The 23,152-nt window shown below is 42.4% G+C and overlaps 1 protein-coding gene across 3 annotated transcripts in view; it reads left to right on the top strand.

The window, feature by feature from the left end:
- Nucleotides 1-16,980, top strand: part of WT1 (WT1 transcription factor) — a 39,138-nt gene extending 22,158 nt beyond the window's left edge. Inside the window, exons 4-9 of one of the 3 annotated variants that reach the window (XM_072118603.1) lie at nt 3,014-3,091; nt 7,541-7,643; nt 11,632-11,782; nt 12,089-12,178; nt 12,976-13,059; nt 14,384-16,980. In XM_072118603.1, the coding sequence (XP_071974704.1) occupies nt 3,014-3,091; nt 7,541-7,643; nt 11,632-11,782; nt 12,089-12,178; nt 12,976-13,059; nt 14,384-14,505 (628 nt within the window). In that variant the 3' untranslated portion in view covers nt 14,506-16,980. Of the gene's footprint in view, nt 1-3,013; nt 3,092-7,540; nt 7,644-11,631; nt 11,783-12,088; nt 12,179-12,975; nt 13,069-14,383 lie in introns of all 3 variants that reach the window. The other 2 variants (XM_072118602.1, XM_072118604.1) reach the window with 2 other exon arrangements.
- The last annotated feature ends 6,172 nt before the right edge of the window (nt 16,981-23,152 follow it).

Genomic DNA, 23,152 nt, shown 5'->3' with positions numbered 1-23,152 from the left:
AGAATGAAAAACATGGCTGCTTTCTTCTCAAAACAGCTCCTCTCGTGACCATGGGTAGTGAGTGCTATTGCAACTAAGCTCCATTTATTTTGAAACACCTGAGCTGCAAAACCAGCCCAAACCATGGTGAGGCGTTGTTTTTGGAAAAAAGTTTTTCCACCTTTGGACAGCTCCTCTAAGACGAATTTCTGAGGAGCCAGCTTATGAGCTTAGTTTTGTCTCTTTCAAATATTCAAAATTTCGAAATTTAAATTTTCGTGGTAAAGCAAGTTGTGGGCCTTGGCAGCCATGTTTGATTGAACGGCATCTGACAACAGAAGCCACCATTTATGTCACCTCATAACATCTCTAGAGTGGAAGCCTAGGAGATGCCAATAGAACCTTCTGCAGACATGAATATAGATAGGCTTTACTTCTATATAAAGCTTGGGACTTTGTCATCAGATTTGACCTCAACATATCATCGAGTGGGCAGCCGCCATGCTTTTAGCAACAATTTAGTCATGAAACACAGTGGGGAAAAAAAGTATTTAGCCAGCCACCAATTGTGAAAGTTCTCCCACTTAAAAAGATGCGAGAGGCCTGTAATGGAAATCATAACTATGAGAGACAAAATGAGAAAACAAATCCAGAAAATCACATTGTCTGTTTTTTTAAAGAATATATATGTAAATTATGGTGGAAAAGAAGTATTTGCTCAATAACAAGTTCATCTCAGTACTTTGTTATATTTCCTTTGTTGGCCATGACGGAAGTTAAAAGTTTTCTTTAAGTCTTCACAAGGTTGGCGCACACTGGTGCTGGTATGTTGGCCCATTCCTTTTTGCAGATCTCCTCTAGTGCAGTGATGTTTTGGGGCTGTGGCTGGGCTTTCAACTCCCTCCAAAGGTTTTCTTTGGGCTTGAGATCTGGAGACTAGGCCCCTCCAGGACCTTAAAAAATGCTTCTTATGGAGCCCCTTCTTTGTTGCCCTGGTGGTGTGCTTGGCTTGAGATCATTGTCAGGCTGAAAGACTCAGGCACGATTCATCCTCAATGCCAGTACTGATGGAAGGAGGTTTGCACTCAAAATCTCAAGAAACATGGCCCCATTCAGTCGTCCTGGTCCCTTTGCCGGCCCCTCGTCATGGTGCCGGCAACTCAGCATTCACTCTCCTCCAAACTCAACGACTTGTGTTGCTACCAAACAGTTCTTCTTTGGTTTCATCTGACCATATGACATTCTCCCAATTCTCTTCTGGAACATCTAAATGCTCTCTAGAAAACATTAGTTGGGCCGGATACTATATATAGTGGCTTAAGCAGGGGGACACGTCAGGCACAAATCTCAAATTTATCTGTCTATCTCATCAAAATGTGGGCAGTATTCACACTTCATAATAACCCAAACCACTGACTTGCATCCAGTCTTATACATGTATGCGATTCTAGGATTCCCTCAAGAGTTGAAATATTTGAAGTCATATATTTACACAGTCTGTTTAATAATAACCAAGTAACCAGCGCGTTCTCTTGTCATTACTTATAATTGAGAAAAGGGGGAGACAGATCCTACAAGGAATTCCAAGAATTTTCAAATAAACACAACTCTTTTACGTCCATAACTTTATTTGACTTTTTTTCCTGCTTTTTGAGAGAATTATTTCACCTTCTTGATGTACTCTTTATTTGTGAATGGTATTCTATGTTTTTTTAAAACATAAAATTTGCATTACCAAAAATAAGTACAAAAATAGATTTAAAAAAAAAAGAGTTAAAAAGAAAGACTCCGTTTAAAGGATTTTTTCTCGATTATAACAAAAGCTTAAAAGTGTAAATATAAAAAACATATAAAATATTTAAAGAATATGTATAAATATTATTTAAAATTTTTTAAAATGTGTTAAAAAGAGAGACTCTCCTCCAGTTAAAATGAAAGCTTGAAAGTATAAATTCTGAAAAAAAAATAAATAAAAATTTCTATCGAGTGTGGAGCACTCAAGTACGTTTTTTAAGGTGCAGAGAGGTAAACTATAAGAAGGTAAACTATAAGCCTAACTTAAAAGGGGTTTTTCAAGAATTTTCAGGGCACATTTGATAAATAAAAAGTATAAATTACACATAACCTTATATGGCTCCCATTGGTTCATTAAACTGCCTGCCAGTCACGGCACCACAGCAACCAATCAGGGGCCTTGGTGATGTCATTGGGCAATTGTTTGGTAGTCCCATGACCAGCAGTCACATTTTTGGCCCATTGGGGCATGTCAGCAAACCAGTGTAGCCACAATGGGGTGTCAAGGGATCATAACTAGGGCTTTTCTCCCTGAACTTCCCTCGGCCCTAAGGAAGTTTTCTGACATTTTTGAAAATCTTTTTAAAATATACTTGATCTTTAAATCAGATGGGTCTCATAATTGGTTCTTTACTTAAATAAACCAAGATAGTTATCACCTCTTTACTAGAAAAATGATTGTGTTTTTGATTTGTAGGGTTTTGACCCCTATGCTACAGAAGGGAAGGCTCCCGCCCCACCTGAATAAAGCTAAGCGTTAGAACCCAACATAGGCGCCTGGACACCAGCATTGACGCCGCTTTAGTAAAATAATCTATAGGGCTCTTTATCGCCTCTGGTGGAACCTTGACGGTATCTTCTAATGATGGCCTACTCTTGCAACCAAAAGAGCCACAAATGCTGCCATCTACTAGTGAGTGAGGTCAAAGGACCTCTTGCCAACCTAATACTTAGAGTAAATAAGAGCCACACAACAGGGTATGTAGCCAAAAGTATTGTACCATTACTTGTAGCCATTAGGGAGTGAGTGTTTTTGTATATTCGAGCTACTGGAGACAGAATGCCACCAAGCACCAGAGGACCTCTTATCCTACCCAATACTCCACACACACAGGTTCAAGTTTTTCAGTAAATAGAGTCAAAGATGAGATGGGTGCAAAAAGGGCAAATATGTCTTAAGATATTATTTGTCTGTTTTGTACATTACAATAACCAGTGTCTTATGTTGGGGCTTTTCCAGTGATAACCTCTACCAAATGACCTCACAGCTGGAATGTATGACATGGAATCAGATGAACCTGGGTACATCACTTAAGAGGTAAGACTCTGCCTAATCCCCCAATAGTTTTATTCTCTTTACTTTTCACTTGATGTCCCATGGAGATGTTAGAGTCAGAACTCATTTAGATCTGTCCAACACCTATAATATACTATTACAGTCTGAGCTGTAATAGTCTGGGATATACACATCATAATCTTCCCCGAATTAATTTTGATGTGTTCTATGTGTATCATGTACTATGTCTGGTTGGCTTTAGATTCCAAGGGGTTTTAAATTTTTAAGCTCTTGGTGACCTAACCATAAGACGGGCCATCAATACCAGATCGATGATTATCATCAGGTCTGAGTATACAGGGAACACAACCGGTTGTACTGCTCCATTCTCTGTGTAGTAGGCCAGTCTGATATTGATGACCAGTCCACTGGATTGATCGTTATATCATATACCTAGAATTTTTATTTTATTTTATAGGTTAGGGGTGTGACTTCTCGGAACTCCATTGATCATGACAATGATAAAGTTCTGTACTGTCTTCTAAATGGAGGGACCATTAACTATATGATGGATGGCCCCATTTTCCAGCTCCATTAAATTAGATGAACAAGACCGCTATTCTGGGGAATCCGACCAATCAGAACTCTACTCATTAATATGTAGGATAGGGCATAACAATAAATCTTAAACTACCCCCTTTATGTCTAGGGTGATATTGGTTTTCTTGGCATAACGAGACCTGTAGGTCAGCCACTACTCATTAGGACTACTACAGAGATCCCTGCACCTATCAAACAATACACTGCTGTGTAATCATAGGCAGGAAGGATCACAAAATATCTGTCATCATATGGGTTTCAACTTAATATGGAGAAGATTCTGATTTCTCGTGTTGCTAGGCCAATTCAAGGGTCGGACGTTGACTTATAGGATACCTCTAATAGTTCGATCTAATGAAGCGTGTATCCAACAGTGTCCCCAACCAGCACAGATCAAGCAAGCAATTGATTGTTCTTCTTCACTCAAAGAATTTAAAATACAGCCACATAGGAATGGTAATAGCTGACCTACGCATTTCGACACTTCTATGAGTCTTATTCATTGTCCATGCTGTAAGCCATTGTATGTAAAATTGTCCCCAACTTCAACAGTGAAAAACACTATCCTGAGAATTGGTGATAAGTTGTTATGATGGGTAAACCCCTTTAAGATTTTGTTTTTTTTAAAGTGATAGAACTTTCAGTTTTTGTGCTGGAGAGACCCTTTTAGTTGACCTCATCAACCAAATTTCAAGCAATGGTCCACCTACCGTCTATGGGGGGTCTACCAACTCTACTTCATCAGTAGATGTGATGGAAATTAGATTCAAAGAGAATACTCACTGACTGTCCCACAACACATATCCCCCTTCTTCCTAATAAAAACACAAGCATCCCTGGCTTCTCCAAGTGTGCACGTATATCATTTAGTCAAAGTTTAAAGGTAGAATTTCACTCTAAGTCCTCCTACGTATTTTATGGTTGTCTAAGGACGTCAAAGAGGAAATGCACCGACCTTGACCAATATCTGAACTCTGCACATAAAGGATGAGGATGGGAGTTAATCTGTAAGGAACGGCTAATGTATAGAAGACAATAGAAATAATAGGGAAACCTCAGCGTTATAATGAATGGAACGCAGCCCATGGAAAAGTTCACAGCAAAAGAAAAAACTTCTGACCTGAACATGTTTTCAGGATGAAGGAAGAGAATCTGTATGGATGATGTACAGCCGTGCAGGAGAAGATGAAAGCTTTCTGTTCTTTCCTTTAAGTCCAAAGCTGCAGAATCTGTGGAAAATCAGTCCGAGACATGGCCTCATCTTCAAGACGTAAAGCCAACATTTTTATCTGTCTTTGTTTGGCTGAGAGTTACAATGTGCAGTTCTGCTCGTCTGGTATCAGCGGCCATTAATATAAGCCTTGTGCGTCTGTAATATAGGACTTTCTTATATTCCCTTCCCCCTTTTTCTAAATTCTACCTATGTGATTTCTTTTTACTCCATATATAATTAGAAAGTTGTATAATTTCCTATGACCTTGCCTCCTTAGGGTTACCCTTAGATGTCTAGTGCTACTAGTAAAATCCATTCCAAATATCACCAGTCTCGGACTGGCCCACCAGGGAATCATAGGATCCTCCGATGGGCCCTGACTGTGACCTAATACTGGAGTCTAGAGATATAGCAAAAAATGACCTAACTTGGAGACTAGATGGGTCTATTGCTGAAGAATTGGCCACCAGGATTATTTATCTGGTGGGCTCAAGGAACCCCAGCCTCACACACATGCGCAAATTCCAAAGCAAAGTCATTTAGAACTAAGTTGCTTTCTAGCCCTTTCCTTACCCGGTCTGTTATGTATCTCCAGAGCCTATCAGTAACCTACCTACAGGTTCTTGCCTTAAACTTCGTTTCTTCTAGGTCAGGGATCTAGGAATACATGCCCAAAGGGCAGTAGCAAGATAACTGGTGACTTGGGCTCCACGTAATGATTGAGAAGCTAGGCCCTGGTAGATACTGGTAGATACCATTCTGGATCACATGATGAATAGCTATCTACCACTCATTCAGGGGTTGAGGTGGTACTTAGTTCAGGGTCTTGACTTGTAACCTGTGGGCCAGCAACAACCTGTAAGATTTTCAACGTGGCAAATTTCCTGCTGCAGATATTCTGGTTCGGATTTTGTTGTCAATAGAGCTGAGCTGATGGTAAGGTTAGATTTCGGGTTCGGCCACCTGACCCGGACATATTGCCAGATTGGCGGCCAACTGCCAATAATTAAAATTGACTCCCCTAAATAATTAAAATTGACTCCGGTAGCAACTAGCCATGGCTATGATTTCCCAGTGGGATTCCATAGCCATGACTAGCTGCTTCAGCCACAAACCCGGCAAGATGTCCAGCTCAGGTGGCTAAACCCAAACTGCGAATCCAACCATCGGGTCCGCTCATCTCCAGTTGTCAATCACTGGTGGCCAAATTTGGGGCAAAGTTTCTAATGTATAATGCAATTATATTCCATCCTTACATCCACACTGAACATCTATAACTAAAATGCAACATGTGATAGGGCCATATTGCTCCTTTTGGGACAAGAGGAATGAAGGGACAAGAGCCCATGGGCTCACATATTGGTATTCTGGATGTGGTCCAATTGTTGCAAAGGCAAATACCAAAATAGTTTTATGGTAGGTGTGATCTACGGTCAGAGCCGGATTAAGGGTGGTGGGGGCCCCTGGGCGCAAACTGGTGGGAGCCCTTCCAACAATGTTTTTGGATGTATATAGCCTGCCAGCCCCCTGTAGTATATAGCCTGCCAGACCCTGTACTATTTAGCCTGCAACCCCCTGTAGTATACAGCCACCAGCCCCGTGGAGTATACAGCCACCAGCCCCCTGTAGTATACAGCCACCAGCCCCCTGTAGAATTTAGCCGCCAGTCCCCTGAAGAAAATGGCCACAAAATGATAAACTTCATACTTGCCTCACCTTCCCTTCCAGTGATCCCACGACGCTGCAGGTTTTTCCTTGCTCTTTAGGCAGCCGTCGGCCACTGAAGACACAGCTGCCATTGCTGGAGATTGCCGATGCACTGTTTTGGCAGCAGCATGTAGTGATCGGACGCCAACAGCGTGATGTCATCACTTGCCGCCAGCATCCCATCACAACCTGCTGCCGCCAAAACAGTGCATCGGCGATCTCCCCCAGTGATGGCAGCTTTGTCTCACTGACACAGCTGACATCCTAGACCCCTTTGTGCGATGTGGGCGGCCACGGGCTGCTGCGCATCGCACATAGAGACAGTCAGCGACTCAGCTGACTGTCGGAAACTGGTGGGGGCCCTTAAAAATTGAAAGTGGTGGGGGCCCCGGGGCTCGAGCCCCAGGAGCCCCTCCTTTAATCCGGCCCTGCCTACGGTAGTCGTGACATACTAGAACGGCTGCAGTGTCGGACTGGCCCACCAGAGTACCAGAGGATCCTCCGGTGGGCCATGGCTCTACCCAACCAACGAACCCCAGAGGTCCATCAGAAAACACCACAATTTGGAGACTGCTAGAGTATATTTCCTGGGGGATAATAAAGAGTGGGCCTCCAAATTGACTTTCTCTGGTGGGCCTAAGGAAACCCAGTCTGCCACAGAGTATGGGCTTTTGGTAGACCCCAGTAATCTGTCCTATGTCTTAAATCAATTTTGTGAATTTCCTACTGCGTTGACAGGAAAACCCAATATAGAAATGATCCGTCTTATCACACAAAATGAGCTCTTTGTGACGTTCAAAAACTTACAAAAATAACATTTGGATGAAATCAGTTCTGGAATAAATTGCTACACATCTCAATCCTTGAGTACAAGTTTCTTTGTGTCAATGTCAGAACATATTACATGTAGAATTACTAAAGTTATTGTTTGCAAAACTCAAAGAACATTCTGTTTGTTTTTCTTTTTCTAGCCACGGAACGACCTACGAAAATGACAGTCACAGCGCGCCAATGTTATACAGCTGCGGGGGACAGTACCGGATACACACGCATGGAGTGTTCAGAGGCATACAAGTAAGAAGGGATATGTGGTGGATAACATGCTGCCTGCAGATAGTAAACTATGTACAATCTGCAAAGCTCCTCCTGCTCTATAACATGCTGCCTGCAGATAGGAAACTATGTACAATCTGCAAAGCTCCTCCTGCTCTATAACATGCTGCCTGCAGATAGGTAACTATGTACAATCTTCTCAGCTCCTCCTGCTCTATAACATGCTGCCTGCAGATAGGACACTATGCACAATCTGCTCAGCTCCTCCTGCTCTATAACATACTGCATGCAGATAGGACACTTTGTACAATCTTCTCAGCTCCTCCTGCTCTATAACATGCTGCCTGCAGATAGGACGCTATCTACAATCTGCTCTGCTCCTCCTGCTCTATAACATGCTGCCTGCAGATAGGACACTATGTACAATTTGCTCAGCTCCTCCTGCTCTATAACATACTGCATGCAGATAGGACACTTTGTACAATCTTCTCAGCTCCTCCTGCTCTATAACATGCTGCCTGCAGATAGGACACTATGCACAATCTGCTCAGCTCCTCCTGCTCTATAACATACTGCATGCAGATAGGACACTTTGTACAATCTTCTCAGCTCCTCCTGCTCTATAACATGCTGCTTGCAGATAGGACACTATGGACAATCTGCTCATCTCCTCCTGCTCTATAAAATGCTGCCTGCAGGTAGGACACTATGGACAATTTGCACAGCTCCTCCTTCTCTATAACATTCTGCCTGCAGATAGGACACTGTACAATCTGCTCAGCTCCTCCTGCTTTATAACATGCTGCCTGCGGATAGCACACTATATACAATCTGCAGAGCTCCTCCTGCTCTATAACATGCTGCCTGCAGATAGGACACTATGCACAATCTGCTCAGCTCCTCCTGCTCTATAACATACTGCATGCAGATAGGACACTTTGTACAATCTTCTCAGCTCCTCCTGCTCTATAACATGCTGCCTGCAGATAGGACGCTATCTACAATCTGCTCTGCTCCTCCTGCTCTATAACATGCTGCCTGCAGATAGGACACTATGTACAATTTGCTCAGCTCCTCCTGCTCTATAACATACTGCATGCAGATAGGACACTTTGTACAATCTTCTCAGCTCCTCCTGCTCTATAACATGCTGCCTGCAGATAGGACACTATGCACAATCTGCTCAGCTCCTCCTGCTCTATAACATACTGCATGCAGATAGGACACTTTGTACAATCTTCTCAGCTCCTCCTGCTCTATAACATGCTGCTTGCAGATAGGACACTATGGACAATCTGCTCATCTCCTCCTGCTCTATAAAATGCTGCCTGCAGGTAGGACACTATGGACAATTTGCACAGCTCCTCCTTCTCTATAACATTCTGCCTGCAGATAGGACACTGTACAATCTGCTCAGCTCCTCCTGCTTTATAACATGCTGCCTGCGGATAGCACACTATATACAATCTGCAGAGCTCCTCCTGCTCTATAACATGTTCCCTGCATATTGGACACTAAGTACAATCTTCTCAGCTCCTCTTGCTCTATAACATGCTACCTGTATATAGGACACTATGTACAATCTGCTCAGCTACTCTTGCTCTATAACATGCTACCTGTATATAGGACACTATGTACAATCTGAACAGCTCCTCCTGCTCTATAACATGCTGCCTGCAGATAGGACACTATGTACAATCTGCTTTGCTCCTCCTGCACTATAACATGCTGCCTGCAGATAGGACACTATGTACAATCTGCTCAGCTCCTCCTGCTCTATAACACTTATAAGTCTTTACACCTCATGTTAGTTGATTTAGTTTAAGCCATAACAATTTGGCAAACTTTTGGCACATTAGCATAATGTGAATAATACATTCCCTTTCCATGAGGCCACCCCACTTCTGTCTTAGAAACTGTTTTTTTGTAGTAAAATGTTAACAGATTTTTGTCCCAAACTGATTGCTGCCCCTTTGTCTTTATCCTATAGAATTGTGCACATCTTACAATGCAGTCAATTTTCTTTTCAACTACAAACATTATTCTATAATGACGGGTCACGTTCCAATCCTCCCTTGATATTAGCCACGCGCTGATCATGTGACGACCTCTGTTTCCCATCATGCTTTAGCTTCGTCAAAGTGTCAGTGTATCGGGTGATTTCAGATTGAACGTTGTTTTAGGAATATTTTGAGTGAATGAGATTTCCAGATTACTAAAAAATATCCTGAAGGAATTTCTCCTTGTATTGGAGGTCTAGGAATATTATCCGTGTTTGGAGCAGTTCATATATAAATCTATCTGGGATCATAAAGACGTATTCATCACAGCGGGATTGTTTACAGGAAAATCCTCACTGTCATCGATCCTCTGTGTACTTACCCGCAATATTGTATCAGTAGCCGGTCACAGGTTGGATGTCACAGCTCGCCATACATTGTAACATTGTAACGAGGGCGACGGATCATATCAAGTCCCCATGTAGGAGTTCAGATTGTGCAGTTTTATAATCTTTGGCTTTGTTTTGCAGTACATTGTGTATCTATATCAATATCAATATGTGAGGATCAACTTTTTTGTTTCTTCGTATTTTCTGGAACAAACTTTTTTTTGTATCTTTCTTTATTGTAAATATAGCATTTTAAAAGAGAAAACAAGTGATATACACAGGGGGGGTAACTACAGGGGTAGCGGCTGCTATGGGGCCCGCAGTGTCAGGTCATCTGACCTGACAGATCCCCTGCATAGGTTATTAGTAGGTTTGGCCCAGAAGACCCCCTTCTACCATCAAAATCCATCATTAAAAACCAGCGACACTTACTCATAGATCCAGGCACTGTGACTGTGGTCATCTTCTTATATTTGTTATCCATGGTCTCCTAGATTCTATAACCAACTTTTAGAATTATGCTAATGAGCGAGAAAGGCTATGGGGAGGGTGTTGTAACCAGAGCACCTCCGTGCTGCAGATTCACAGTCTGTTACACCGTGCAGAAGCACTTGCCCCTCTCACTGTGTAAGATTACAAAAGGCAGAGGGAGGGGGAAAAGTCCGAGAGAGCAGGGGGAAACAGTGAGAGCTACAGAATGGAGGGGCTCTGCTAATGCCCCCCAGAGCGCTTATGCCTCATTAGAATAATTGAAAACATTGATTTTAGAAGGAAGGAGGCCATGGGTGACAAATGTAAGAAGAATATCAGTCATGATTCCTGGATCTATGCGTAAGCGTCCCTGGTTTATCGTGATGGATTTTGATAGCAGATTTCCTTTAATAATATGTATTCTCTAGCCACAGGTCTACAAGTCCCATATGCCCTGTGATGCCCAAAACTGGTCCTGTGCTCCACTGACCTCTAAGGACAAACCAATGATGGAAGTCCATATCACTAGACAGCAGAGGGGTCTTGTGGTCTCCCATTCTTCCAGTCCAGGCAGTTGGACCCCCTGCGATCAGACATTAAAACCCCTTTGAGAACAAGCTGTCTATGTTTACGCTGGAATCTCCTCTAACGCTAGGGACACACAGGAAGTAGTTGGAATGGATTATCCCCCACTAACTCACCAGTGAAAAAAATGAAACCCCTTATCTCCAACTTATGGCATGTCAACTAGTGCTGTGGATTTGGGAAAGATTCCTATGTTCCAAAGAAAGAAAAAACCTAACATTTTAGGGAAACATTCTGGTAGCTATTCATAAGTGCGTTTACTTTGAGGGTCGTCAGATTTAAAGGGGCTTATCCATAGTCAAAACTTTGACCTCTTCAATTAAATTCTGGTCACTGGATCACAAGTTGAGTTCTGTACTCAACTATCTTCGGCACATACTGTATTCTGTTATCTTTCAACTCAAGCATGGAACCCAACTACTTTGTTCTCGTGATAAGATGGTCCCATCATAAGGACACCCATCAATCAGACACCGAACCTGTAGACAAGTAATAAGCTTTATATTGTGGACAGTCATAATAAAATTAGAGAAATTCACTTTACATCAATATTTGTTCTTATAGGACGTAAGACGTGTTCCGGGAGTGACCCCAACCATAGTGAGGTCCACATCCGAAGCGAATGAAAAGCGACCCTTCATGTGCGCGTATCCGGGATGCAACAAGAGATACTTCAAGTTGTCCCATCTGCAGATGCACAGTAGAAAGCACACAGGTAATATAATGCTCCTTAGCTTCGGTGGGGGATGTCCCATGTTGTAGATACATATGACCATATGTCGATAACTATATCATGGCAGGTATTAGTCTACATTGGTGGATTGGGGTTGATAGGGCCCACCAGTCCAATTTATACTGGGGCCAGCACTCAATCAAATTGATTTGTCTTCTGGGATCCAAGGGACAATGGGGGAGAGCCGGGCCCACTGGGGAATCCTCTGCTACTCTGGAGGGTCAGTCTTACTCTGTGGCCATAGTATATTCTTATTAAACACGACATACTTTCATATTTTCTCTAAAGGGGAGAAACCTTACCAATGTGACTTCAAAGACTGCGAAAGGAGATTCTCCCGTTCCGATCAACTTAAAAGGCACCAGAGGCGACATACAGGTTAGTGGCTGATCTATGGGTCTCAAACTTCTTAGAACGAGCTCCAGACTTGATCCTTAGTAGAAATTATGTGCTTAAGGGCTACATTTTGGGTCATCTGTGAGATCTTTATCCATTTACATTAGTCTACGGTCATACACAGTATTCATACAAAAAAACTAAACTACATTTTCTGAACTATGGAGTATATCTGTAGATCCATATTGATCCATCAAAATTTTGCCTCCAATGGCTGAAGACTATTTATTTTGCCAGGTGCATGAGACACATTGGGGGTCATTTACTAAAGGCCCGATTCGCGTTTTCCCGACGTGTTACCCGAATATTTGCGATTTGCGTCGATTTTCCCTGTATTGCCCCAGGATTTTGGCGCACGCGATCGGATTTTGGCGCATCGCCGCTGGCATGCACGCGACGAAAACCCGACCGATTCGGAAAAAACGCCGCATTTAAAAAGACAAAAAGTGTCGTGGAGCTTGCACTTACCTTCACCAGGAATAGGCCGGTGTACTTGAGTGCATTTCAGCGGAATTCAGCGCAGCAGCGCCACCTGGTGGACGTCGGAGGAACTACCTTAGTGAATCCCGGCCGGACCCGAATCCACCGCAGAGAACCGCTGGATCGCGAATGGGCCGGGTAAGTAAATCTGCCCCATTATTTGGTTCATGGATCATAGGATTATGACTAGTAGTGGTGACTATGGGAGCACTATTGTCCATAGGTCTATTCTAAATGTACTTCCAGTTCTATGGGTACCACACTTACCTATAACAATGCATTCTTTTCTATGTCCTCAGGTGTCAAACCCTTCCAGTGTAAAACATGTGAGAGAAAGTTCTCCCGGTCTGACCACCTGAAGACGCACACCAGGACTCATACAGGTAAAACAAGTGCGTAAACCTTTATTCACATTTATTTATTCATGTACTGTCCTTATACTAACATACTATATTACTGTATAGGTATATAAGATGTTACTTTCTTTTCTAACCTGTACTGATCCATAGAAATATACAGATTCTGTTGAGTTAAAATCTATGAGCATCCCCTTCTTGTTCTGTATCTCTGGTGATTTGCATTCTACAAAGTTCATTACTTACATGGATTACTGTACAGTTATATGTTGCAGAGTAAAAATAAACTCCTCCAGAGTTTAGAGCAGCAGGGGTGTGCTGATCAAATGGGTTTCAGTAGTACGCAAAACTGTCAATGAAGCTATGCAAAATCATGCAGGCGGCATATGTTCATGCAAAGTTTTTGCAAAGTTTTTTAAACTTTTTATGTAGATTGTATCTAAATTAGAGATGAGCGAATCATAATAGATTCAAGTCACTGAAGCAATGCCAAAGTTTTCAAACAATTCGATTTAGGTTTGTTTGAGATTCCAAATCAAATCAGTCTACTCCTTTAAATTGGTATACAACCCCCTCTAGTCCTCTAAAAAACACATTTATTATAAAAAAAGGTTCTATATTGTTTCATTAATTTTCTAAAAATGTTTTACATAAGGGTAAGTGTTAAGTGCTAAGATTAGGGTAACCCTATTGCTAAATTCTGTGATAATTGTCAAAACCATCCATCATCAACATAACTAGCCGCCATTTTGACATATTAGTTTGAAGCGAATCGATAAAAGTTAATGTTCAATTTGTTGTTGAAAAATTGACAAATAAGTACCTAATCTTCGATTCGCTCATCTATAATCTAGATATAAGTTAAGGCTTTGTTTATATCTGTGTTGGAGATTCCATGGGAAATGAGATTCCAACTTAAATAGTCTAGCAAGTTGTCCCATGCTGGACACCTGATGGACCCCAGTGTTGATATTTATAAGGTCAGGGATTGGGCACTTTATTAGTCTAGTTCTAGTCCTCATAAAAAAATATCTTCATCCATGTATTAGGTTGTAGCAGCTACACTGGAAGCAATTGTATCTGATTGGGTGCTAGTCAACTGAATTCCATCTATGAGACACTATTACCAATCTCAACAATAGGGACTCACAAGTACAAGATGGAACTTTAGACACTATAAAGTATCAGAAAACAGATGCAACTTCTACTTCTGCACCAACTATGGTCCTGCTCCTGATTCTATCCCTGTAGTAGATATTCCATATGTATTGCTTGGTATCAAGTTTGGGTTCTGAATTATAAATATGTGAAGATTATCCTCCATGATAACTGGACATTTCCATGTTCACAGGTGAGAAACCTTTCAGCTGCAGATGGCCTAGCTGTCAGAAGAAGTTTGCCAGGTCTGATGAATTGGTCCGACATCACAACATGCATCAAAGAAATATGACCAAACTACAGCTGGCTCTATAGGTCCTGAGAGCTAAGGTCAACCGGACTTATATATCTACTGTATTATACATAAAGCTTCCAGCACATCCACCCAGTGGACATCTAAGAAACTTATGAAGAAGAGGCATTGTGGCCGACAGACCTGGCTTCAGGCAGTGGTGTGTCTTCATGAGTTGGAGGCACTTTGGCCCATAAACTGAATGTGGATCTTCACATGGAGAACCAACACTGATCAATTGAATGGCTATACTTATGCTGTATATAAACCTTATTTTACTTATTTAACTTGCAGAGATGCAATACAATCTGCAGCATGAAGTACAAATCTATATGGTAACATTGATGTAGTGTTGTTGTGTGGTGAGGTGTCAGAGCTACTGATTTTCCTTTAGGGGGGCAAAGCATTGATACCTGTTCATAGTTTATCCTGCAGAGATGTTCGACTTCATGCAATAATACCAGCACCTTAATAATCTAAAAAATTTGAATCATCCATTATGTGTTGTGTAGGTGGCAATACAGGAGGCTCCATTCCATCAGGCTAGTTGAAGTATAGCTGAACGTAAAGGGTTTTACCATTAATGAACTTTACCCTCCAATTGCAGTGGAAGAGTGTCTGATCTTGGGGGGTTCTAATAATGGATCCATGAGTGTCTCCAAGTGAATGGGGATCTGCACATGCTCAACCACTACTCCAATGACTTGTATGGGAATGATAGTGAACGTGATCCTGTAGTGTAGGTAGATGGCGCCATTTTCCTACACTACGGGATCACGTTCACTTTCTCCCTCGACGAGGTGGTTCCCTGGGCCCACCTGAGACAATGTCACAGGCTGGACGGGCTGCCATCACCACTGCATTTCAAGGTCCATATCTCATTTGGGTTCAGAGCCCTGCATGTAGCACCATTCTCCAGGTCTACAACCCTCTTGTATGGGACTGGAAAGACCATCCCTCATAGTCTTTATGAAGTCAACAGAGGCCAATCATGAAACCACTTCTTATAATGTCCATGGTGGTAGGGTTCCATAAGTTAACCATCAGAGGATCAGATGGTTACTCCCTTTTCCCTCTATAGTGGGGACAACCCAATATGGTGCCAATATACCTTCATTAGCTGAAAAGAACAAGGCCAAACCAGAATGTGGCCAACTGCTGTTCCTCCTAACTCGATAAGGCTTGGTGCAGCTAAGCAAGTATCGATAAAGAAAAAGCTGATGCCAAACACCTTTAGGAAGGTTTACCTTCTCTAAGAAGTGTGTTGAAATATCTGCTTTCTCCAAACTTGATCTGGGAAAGGAGAGGTAGGAGGCTCGCTTGCAGATAAGATAATTGGCCAGTCCAAAATTTTTGCACACTTTCCGACTATGATATATATACAAACAGGATCAAGTTTAGCCTCCTTCAACATCTAGCCTAAGCTAAGAAATATATTGGTAATATGGTTTTAAATGTTGGTCTAATGTCTGAAAGCCAAATATTGCCTGTAAATTTTCCACCTTGAACAGGACATAAACATAAATATAGACTGTCCAAGGACCATAGTTTCTTGTTCCATCTCATCGTCAAGACTGCACATTGTCAACATTTTTCGATGGAACTCCCATCAACTTTTTCACATCTTGTAACTTTTTATCATGGGTAATGTAATTGAAGTTGGACAAAGGTCCTCTTCTACATTCATGATTTTAAATGGGTAGATTGCAACTCAAAGCCTCCATAATTGAAACCCTTCATGATTGGAAGGAGTGTCGGACTGGCCAACCAAAGTTCCAGAAGATCCTCTGGTGCACTCAGGCTCTAACCCAATACTGGACCCCAGAAGTCAAGCAGAAGACAACCTAATTGAAGTCTTCTAGGGTCTATTTACTAGAGGCTGTTGAAGGGTAGGCCCCCAGGATAATTTTATGTGGTGGGCCAAAGTAACCCCATTCCAAAACTGATTGGAAGTCTTCTTGATTGAAAAGCTCCATGATTGGAAATCTCCATGACTGGAAGGAGGTTAGGCTCCCACTTTGTTCCCTCAACCTACAAGAGTGTGTATGACTTTAAAGGGGGCAATATAGGAGTCCACCATATTACTGTTGTAAGGGTGTGTGAGTGCGTGGGATGTTTTTATATTTTTATTCTTAAATGGTGCATTGAAGAATTATTTTTTGTAGACTTTAATTTATTTTACAGCTAGAAGTGGGCAGTCTGCCGATAAACATGCTTAGGGACCAAACACGCTTGCTACCGTTTTCCATGGCACTAGAATTACCGTAACTCTGAAATAAGTCAATGTCTAACGGTGAATGCTAAAACTGCAACCCCCCAGAATCTTCTCTGTGAACCATTATCTGATAAATATCCAAGTTCATGTATTTCAGAGAATAAAAAAAGGTCATGTTCAATTCCTGGAAGCGGTTTGACATTTGTGTAATGGCTGCACTGGTTTTGTGGCCAAAAATTGTAAATATGCTGCTTAAATGGTATTAAAATGTAATGAGACGTAATGGTAATGTTGTACTGTCAATTTTTTGCCTTTAAGGGAAAAGTCATTTATGCTCATTGTGTCCCATGGAGGGATAATCACAAAGGAATTATCATGCCAGTCGAAAAGATTTTAGGAATATTTGCTTTCCGAGGCTAGGGTTTCATGATGACCTTTCTACACTGCAACCTTAGGTTATTTTCCACAATGTTTTTTGGAGTGGATTTCCCACCTAGAATATGCCCATTCATTGCAATGGAAGGCAGAGATCAGAGATTTTCTTTCCATAGTTGTCCAGTTCTACTTTGGGTGGTCACAAGAAGACAAGCTCCAATGTACGAGGTTTGTTTACATGCAAAACTCTGCTGAGGGTTAAAGGAGGATTTTAGAAATCTGGAAAACTGCAAGGGGTTCGGAGATGGAAAAAAGAAAGCATACTTAGGCCCTGTTCACATGGTCATAATTGGGCCAGATCACCGCCACAATAGATGTCTATGCCACCTGGATACAGTGTGGTGAGCACACGGTGTCTCACCGCACCATGATCGAGGTGGGCGGTGGGTTTCAATGGAGAAAGGAGTGGGGAGGATCACTCACTCACCCTCCCTTTCCACCTGGCTGTGTGCTCACCCTATATTCGGTCCTGACGAGCACATAGCAAGGTGAATAGGGCCTTACCCTGCTCCAGCTACCGGTTCCCAAGTTGCTATGATACTTGTGGTTACTTTTGGATACTGTTTTTTGGTACTGTATCTGGTCAGAGGTTCCACAGGGTACCAGGACCTGCTTCATCCAACGACGAGCCTCCTTGGACCATGGAAATCAATTCCTCTGACTACAAGATGTCACTTTCATTATTTTGGCCAGTTATTTTCTTATGAGTGAGTCTTATGCGCCCCCGGAACATCTAGTTGGGCGAGTTCTAGAAACTGGAAACACTAGAGTGATGTGGCCGGATCAGGATATGTATGTGTTCTATGTTTTTAATCAGATATTGAGGTGAAGACTGTATGATCCTACCTTTTGCCTTCCCTTTATTAGTCTCGACTTCACTATCCTGGTCTGTTAAATATGTATATTCTGCTCATGGGGGCAATATCTCCAAATGAGACTGACAAATTTTATAGACTGGGCAATGCAGCCCTGGAGGAAAGGTAGGAGTGGTGAGCTAATTTGTATATTATTTTCCCAGAAAGCATCCCTAGATAGCTGGTAGCAGGGTCTGCTCCATGTTTCAGTAGACCCCTGGGCGCCAGAGCCTCAGTGGACCCCTTTGCAGTAAGCCCCCCTCATACCCTATGGATTAATTAGATACAGCCCCCCCCCCATTACCCCGATGGATTCCTTATGTACAGCCTTATGTGGGCCCCCCAGCAGCTCTGGGCCCCGCCACTTGCCCAGGTATGCCCAGTGCTAGCGCCGGCCCTGTCTGGTAGTATCTATACACCAAACCAGTAGACCCCCTCCCCACTTGTCTTACATCAAAAAGTCTTCTCTCTCACCTCCTCACTAATAATAAAAAGGGAGAACCCCCAAAACAGCAGGAGGGCCCATAATGTGGAAAGTGGCTCAACCAAAATAAATATCTAAAATTTAGCAAGTCATTGTGAGGCACATATCTAAAAATAAAAAAAAATTACAGTAAATATAGAACATTGATAAATGGAAATTTAAAGAAACATTTAGAATTTGGGACCTAACAAAATTCTGACCTGGAATAATATGGTTGGTTGAAAAGCAGGAAACCTCCAGAGACTTCAGTCAGGCTTCACACATTGCGCTAGGCCGAAGAGGAAAGGGTCTCTGGAGAGGCTCAGAGGACACAAACCCAAAATGTTTGCAGAATGTCAGGCTGTGCATTTTCTTGTGTGGAGGTCAGGAATATCACAGGATTTATGGAGAGTAGATGCAATGGAGGACGACAGTCGGGAAGTGCAGGAAATATGTGTCTGCAGCTTCATTAGATCCATCAAAGGGAGACACAGAAATGCAGCAAACACGAAAGATTCACGGTTTGTTGTGTCGGGACGAATTATGTTTGAAGTTGTCTGTGATCGGGACTCTTTTTTTTCCCTTTCATTAATGTGTTGAACAGATGCGTATTTTAGTGTAAAATGCTTGAAATTTCACTTTTGTGGATTAACCATAAAAAGAACTGTACTGAGCATGTACAGGCAGCATTTTATAGAGCAGGAGGAGCTGAGCAGATTGTACATAGTGTCCTATCTGCAGGCAGCATTTTATAGAGCAGGAGGAGCTGAGCAGATTGTAAGTAGTGTCCTATCTGCAAGCAGCATGTTATAGAGCAGGATGAGCTGAGTAGATTGTACATAGTGTCCTATCTGCAGGCAGCATGTTATAGAGCAGGAGGAGCTGAGCAGATTGTATATAGTGTGCTATCTGCAGGCAGCAAGTTATAGAGCAGGAGGAGCTGAGCAGATTGTACATAGTGTCCTATCTGCAGGCAGCTTGTTATAGAGCAGGAGGAGCTGAGCAGATTCTGCATAGTGTCCTATCTGCAGGCAGTATGTTGTAGAACAGAAGGAGCTGAGCAGATTGTACATAGTGTCCTATCTTCAGGCAGCATGTTCTAGAGCAGGAGGAGCTGAGCAGATTGTACATAGTGTCCTATCTGCAGGCAGCATGTTATGGAGCAGAAGGAGCTGATACAATTGTACATGGTGTCCTATCTGCAGGCAGCATGTTATAGAGCAGGAGGAGCTGAGCAGATTGTATATAGTGTCCTATCTGCAGGCAGCTTGTTATAGACCAGAAAGAGCTGATACAATTGTACATGGTGTCCTATCTGCAGGCAGCTTGTTATAGAGCAGGAGGAGCTAAGAAGATTGTACAAAGTGTCCTATCTGCAGGCAGCTTGTTATAGACCAGAAAGAGCTGAGACAATTGTACATGGTGTCCTATCTGCAGGCTGAATGTTATAGAGCAGGAGGAGCTGAGCAGATTGATATATATGGTTTGGTGGGAAAAAGTCCATTTCCTGATATAGATTGAGATAATTCCTGGTCAATTTGGGTTTAGGAGTTAGTCCTACTCAGTGATCAACCAATATCTAAGTATCTAAGTATATCTAAGTGTGCAATTATACAAGGAAGACAATCATTCAGTGAGAAGGACCAAGCACTTGATTCCCAAGCCCAGATAATAAATGCATTAATACATGTCAAACTAATTCTTGAAACTATATATCCATCTATTCAACTCTTCCTTCTCTGTATCATGTTGTCTGCAGGTCAGATTTCATGTTCATTGTGACAGATTCCCTGCAGCGCCATCACAGGTGAAGTGAAGCATTACATGGGCCATACTGATAGATATGTTAGGACCTCCAGAACATACTGGGGGTCATTTACTAAGGGCCCAAATCATGTTTTTTCATCGGGTTTCCTGAAAATTATGATTTGCACCGAATTGCCCCAGGTTTTTGGCGCACACGATCGGATTGTGGCGCATCGGCATGCAGGTTTTTGGCATGCACGCGACGGAAATCGGGGAGGGGGGGATGTGGCCATCGGAAAACCCGACGGATTCGGAAAAACTGCCGTATTTTTTAAAAAAAATATGTCGCTCGGCACGCACTTACCTGCACCCAGGATAGCTTGGTGAACTCCAGTGAACACTGACGGACTTCAGCGCAGTAGCGACACCTGGTGGACATCGGGCGCACTACCTTAGTGAATCGCCAGAAGACCCGAATCAGCGTCGGAGAACCCGCCGCTGGATCGCGAATGGACCGGGTTAGTAAATCTGCCCCAAAATTGTCTCAGTAACTGACCTTCCACTCTACTTAGTCGAAGGTCCTACTGTGGCAATCCCATTGATAAACTTAGGACTAAATTAAGGGTATTTAAAATAGTTCTTTACAGACCAGACAACCCCTTTAACTATAAAACAAGATACCTCTGGGAAACCTGAAGATTCATTTGATGCTCTAAACATGGAACGAGTCGACATATTAAGTGCCGACAGACAACTGTTTTCCCGATTTGATAAATGGTCATTGTCTAAGCCGATGCTTGCGATCTGGACCCACCTCATGAATTAAGCCCCAAAATACCGCAATAATGCAGTAACTTAATCACGAAAAATACGTTTGTACTGAACGACTCCTCAAGCCAAAGCCTAAGCATCCTTGTAACCGTGCACCACCACCGCCCCTGCCAAAAAGCATTAATATCAGTAAATTTATCTGGCCTCCAGCGTGTTAGAAGAATTCATTAGGACAATATGAGATATGGAGGGTGAAACAGAAGGCTTGCTGTCTCCGACTAGTGACGAGGAAGTGTGGTCCCAGATGAACTCTAAGAACTGATAAAGCCTGCGTGTGCTTGAAGGAATCATTTTTTACTGGGGCCATCTGTAACCAGTCAAGGATAACTCAAGTTCCTCGAGAAACCATCCATCAGAGTCAACCAAAGTCAAGACAACTCTCCTTGACAGAGCGAGGAACACAAAAGATTGGGAGATGGTTAATATACTCTCCGCGAGCCAGAGGTCAAGGCTGGTTTAGACAAAGCCATGTCTTTATAATATACAGAAGCATTGAAGTTGCCCCTTTATTTATAGTAGTGGCGGGTTAACCATTGTTATCAGGATTGGCTACGGTTTATTTAGTTGGGTCTATAAATCCTCCAATCAGTGTTTCTTCTGGACTGATCTTGTCTGGGGTGGGTTTCCTTTAATTTTATCACCTGTTTACATGTAGTACATTTGTAGAATGAGAAATGAGCGCAGAAGTTTATTTTCTATTCAGTCGGTGTCTAGACTCTTTTTATTTCACTTAGGGTTAGGGGGTGACCTGGAGGGATGGTCACTAATTGGGTCCCAGACATGGCTGTCGTAGGTGAGGAAGATAATTGTACAATTAAACTGACTATTAAAACAATTAGGGAATCTAAACACGAAGCAAATAAATGTCATCCTTCAGTCTTTACAAGGAGAGGCCTATTAAAGGGCTGATCCTAAAAGGTATAGTGACCCTCCCCAAGGTTTGACCATGTGTAGCTAACATACCTAACAAACACTATTCATTCTTGGCCTTTGAAGGCCTCCTTTTCAGATGTGCGAGGTCTTAAAGGCTACAAATGATCTGTTGGGGATTCTGGGTAAGGAATTTGCAAATACATTTTCTAGTGCTATGGCTCCACCCACATTGGTGCCCGGCTGGTGACATGAGATGGGATAAGATCCAAACTAGTTGGCTCCCAACCAGGGGTGGATTAAGACTGCCATGGGCCCTGGGCTGTATGAATATTATAGCCCCTACAAGTCTGGAATCACTTCCTACATCTGGTCCTAGAATCAGATTCTTGGGGAATGAAGGATGTGTCCCTTCTGCTGCCTTCAATCTGGAGGACCTTCAAAGGTCCAGAAATGGCTCTTGTGTACTTGTGTATTGAGAGCAGGAACAGATGTACAAGGATTTCATGGGTGAAGGTCCTTGTCAATATAAAATTTGGTGAATGATTTGGGTGGTCCAAGTCCCTCTAGAAGGCTTGGGCCCGGGCTACCGCCCAAACCACTAATATTATAGTGTACTACCGATCCCAACAGTATACAGCACTGTTATCAGTATAATATAGGGAACTTTTTGGCTCGATAAGAGGCCATGGACGTAGGTCAGGAAGGGATTCATTATCATAATGGTGACCACATGTTTAGGTGTATGGAGTCTCAATAAGCCATGCATGTAGCACTGGGAATTCTGGGTAAGGAATATGAAAAAACCTTTTCCAATTTGGGAAAAGGAGATAGCACTGAAAACATAGTGTAAAATTACATAGGAGTAAGGATACATTTGTTTTTAAACATCTGCAGCAGATGGACTTTTTAGTAATGTTGGAAATGTAGCAACATTTTAGAAGAGTGACTCCACCCACATGACTCCTCACAAGATAGAAAAGAAACCATTTATTGCTTTCACACCATTCTTTTATTTTATACTGCATCAGGCAGACTATATTAGGACATTCCTGCTGACCTTTAGATTTTCTCGATAGTAGATTGACAGCACTTTGGGTCATAGATAAGTGGACCCAAAAGTTTCAGTTCAAGTTTGGGAACCAGACAAATTGCCTGATTGGCAGCCAAAGAGCCAATCAGACATAGCTACTAGCCATGGCTATGATTGGCCAGGGGAACATGGGTAGTTACTAGGTTACTAGTTACAGATCGTT

Source organism: Engystomops pustulosus, chromosome 7 (assembly GCF_040894005.1).
Source record: "Engystomops pustulosus chromosome 7, aEngPut4.maternal, whole genome shotgun sequence".
Lineage (NCBI taxonomy): Eukaryota > Metazoa > Chordata > Amphibia > Anura > Leptodactylidae > Engystomops > Engystomops pustulosus.
The sequence above is the reverse complement of the archived record's forward strand: the minus strand, read 5'-3'. Positions and strand labels throughout refer to the sequence as shown.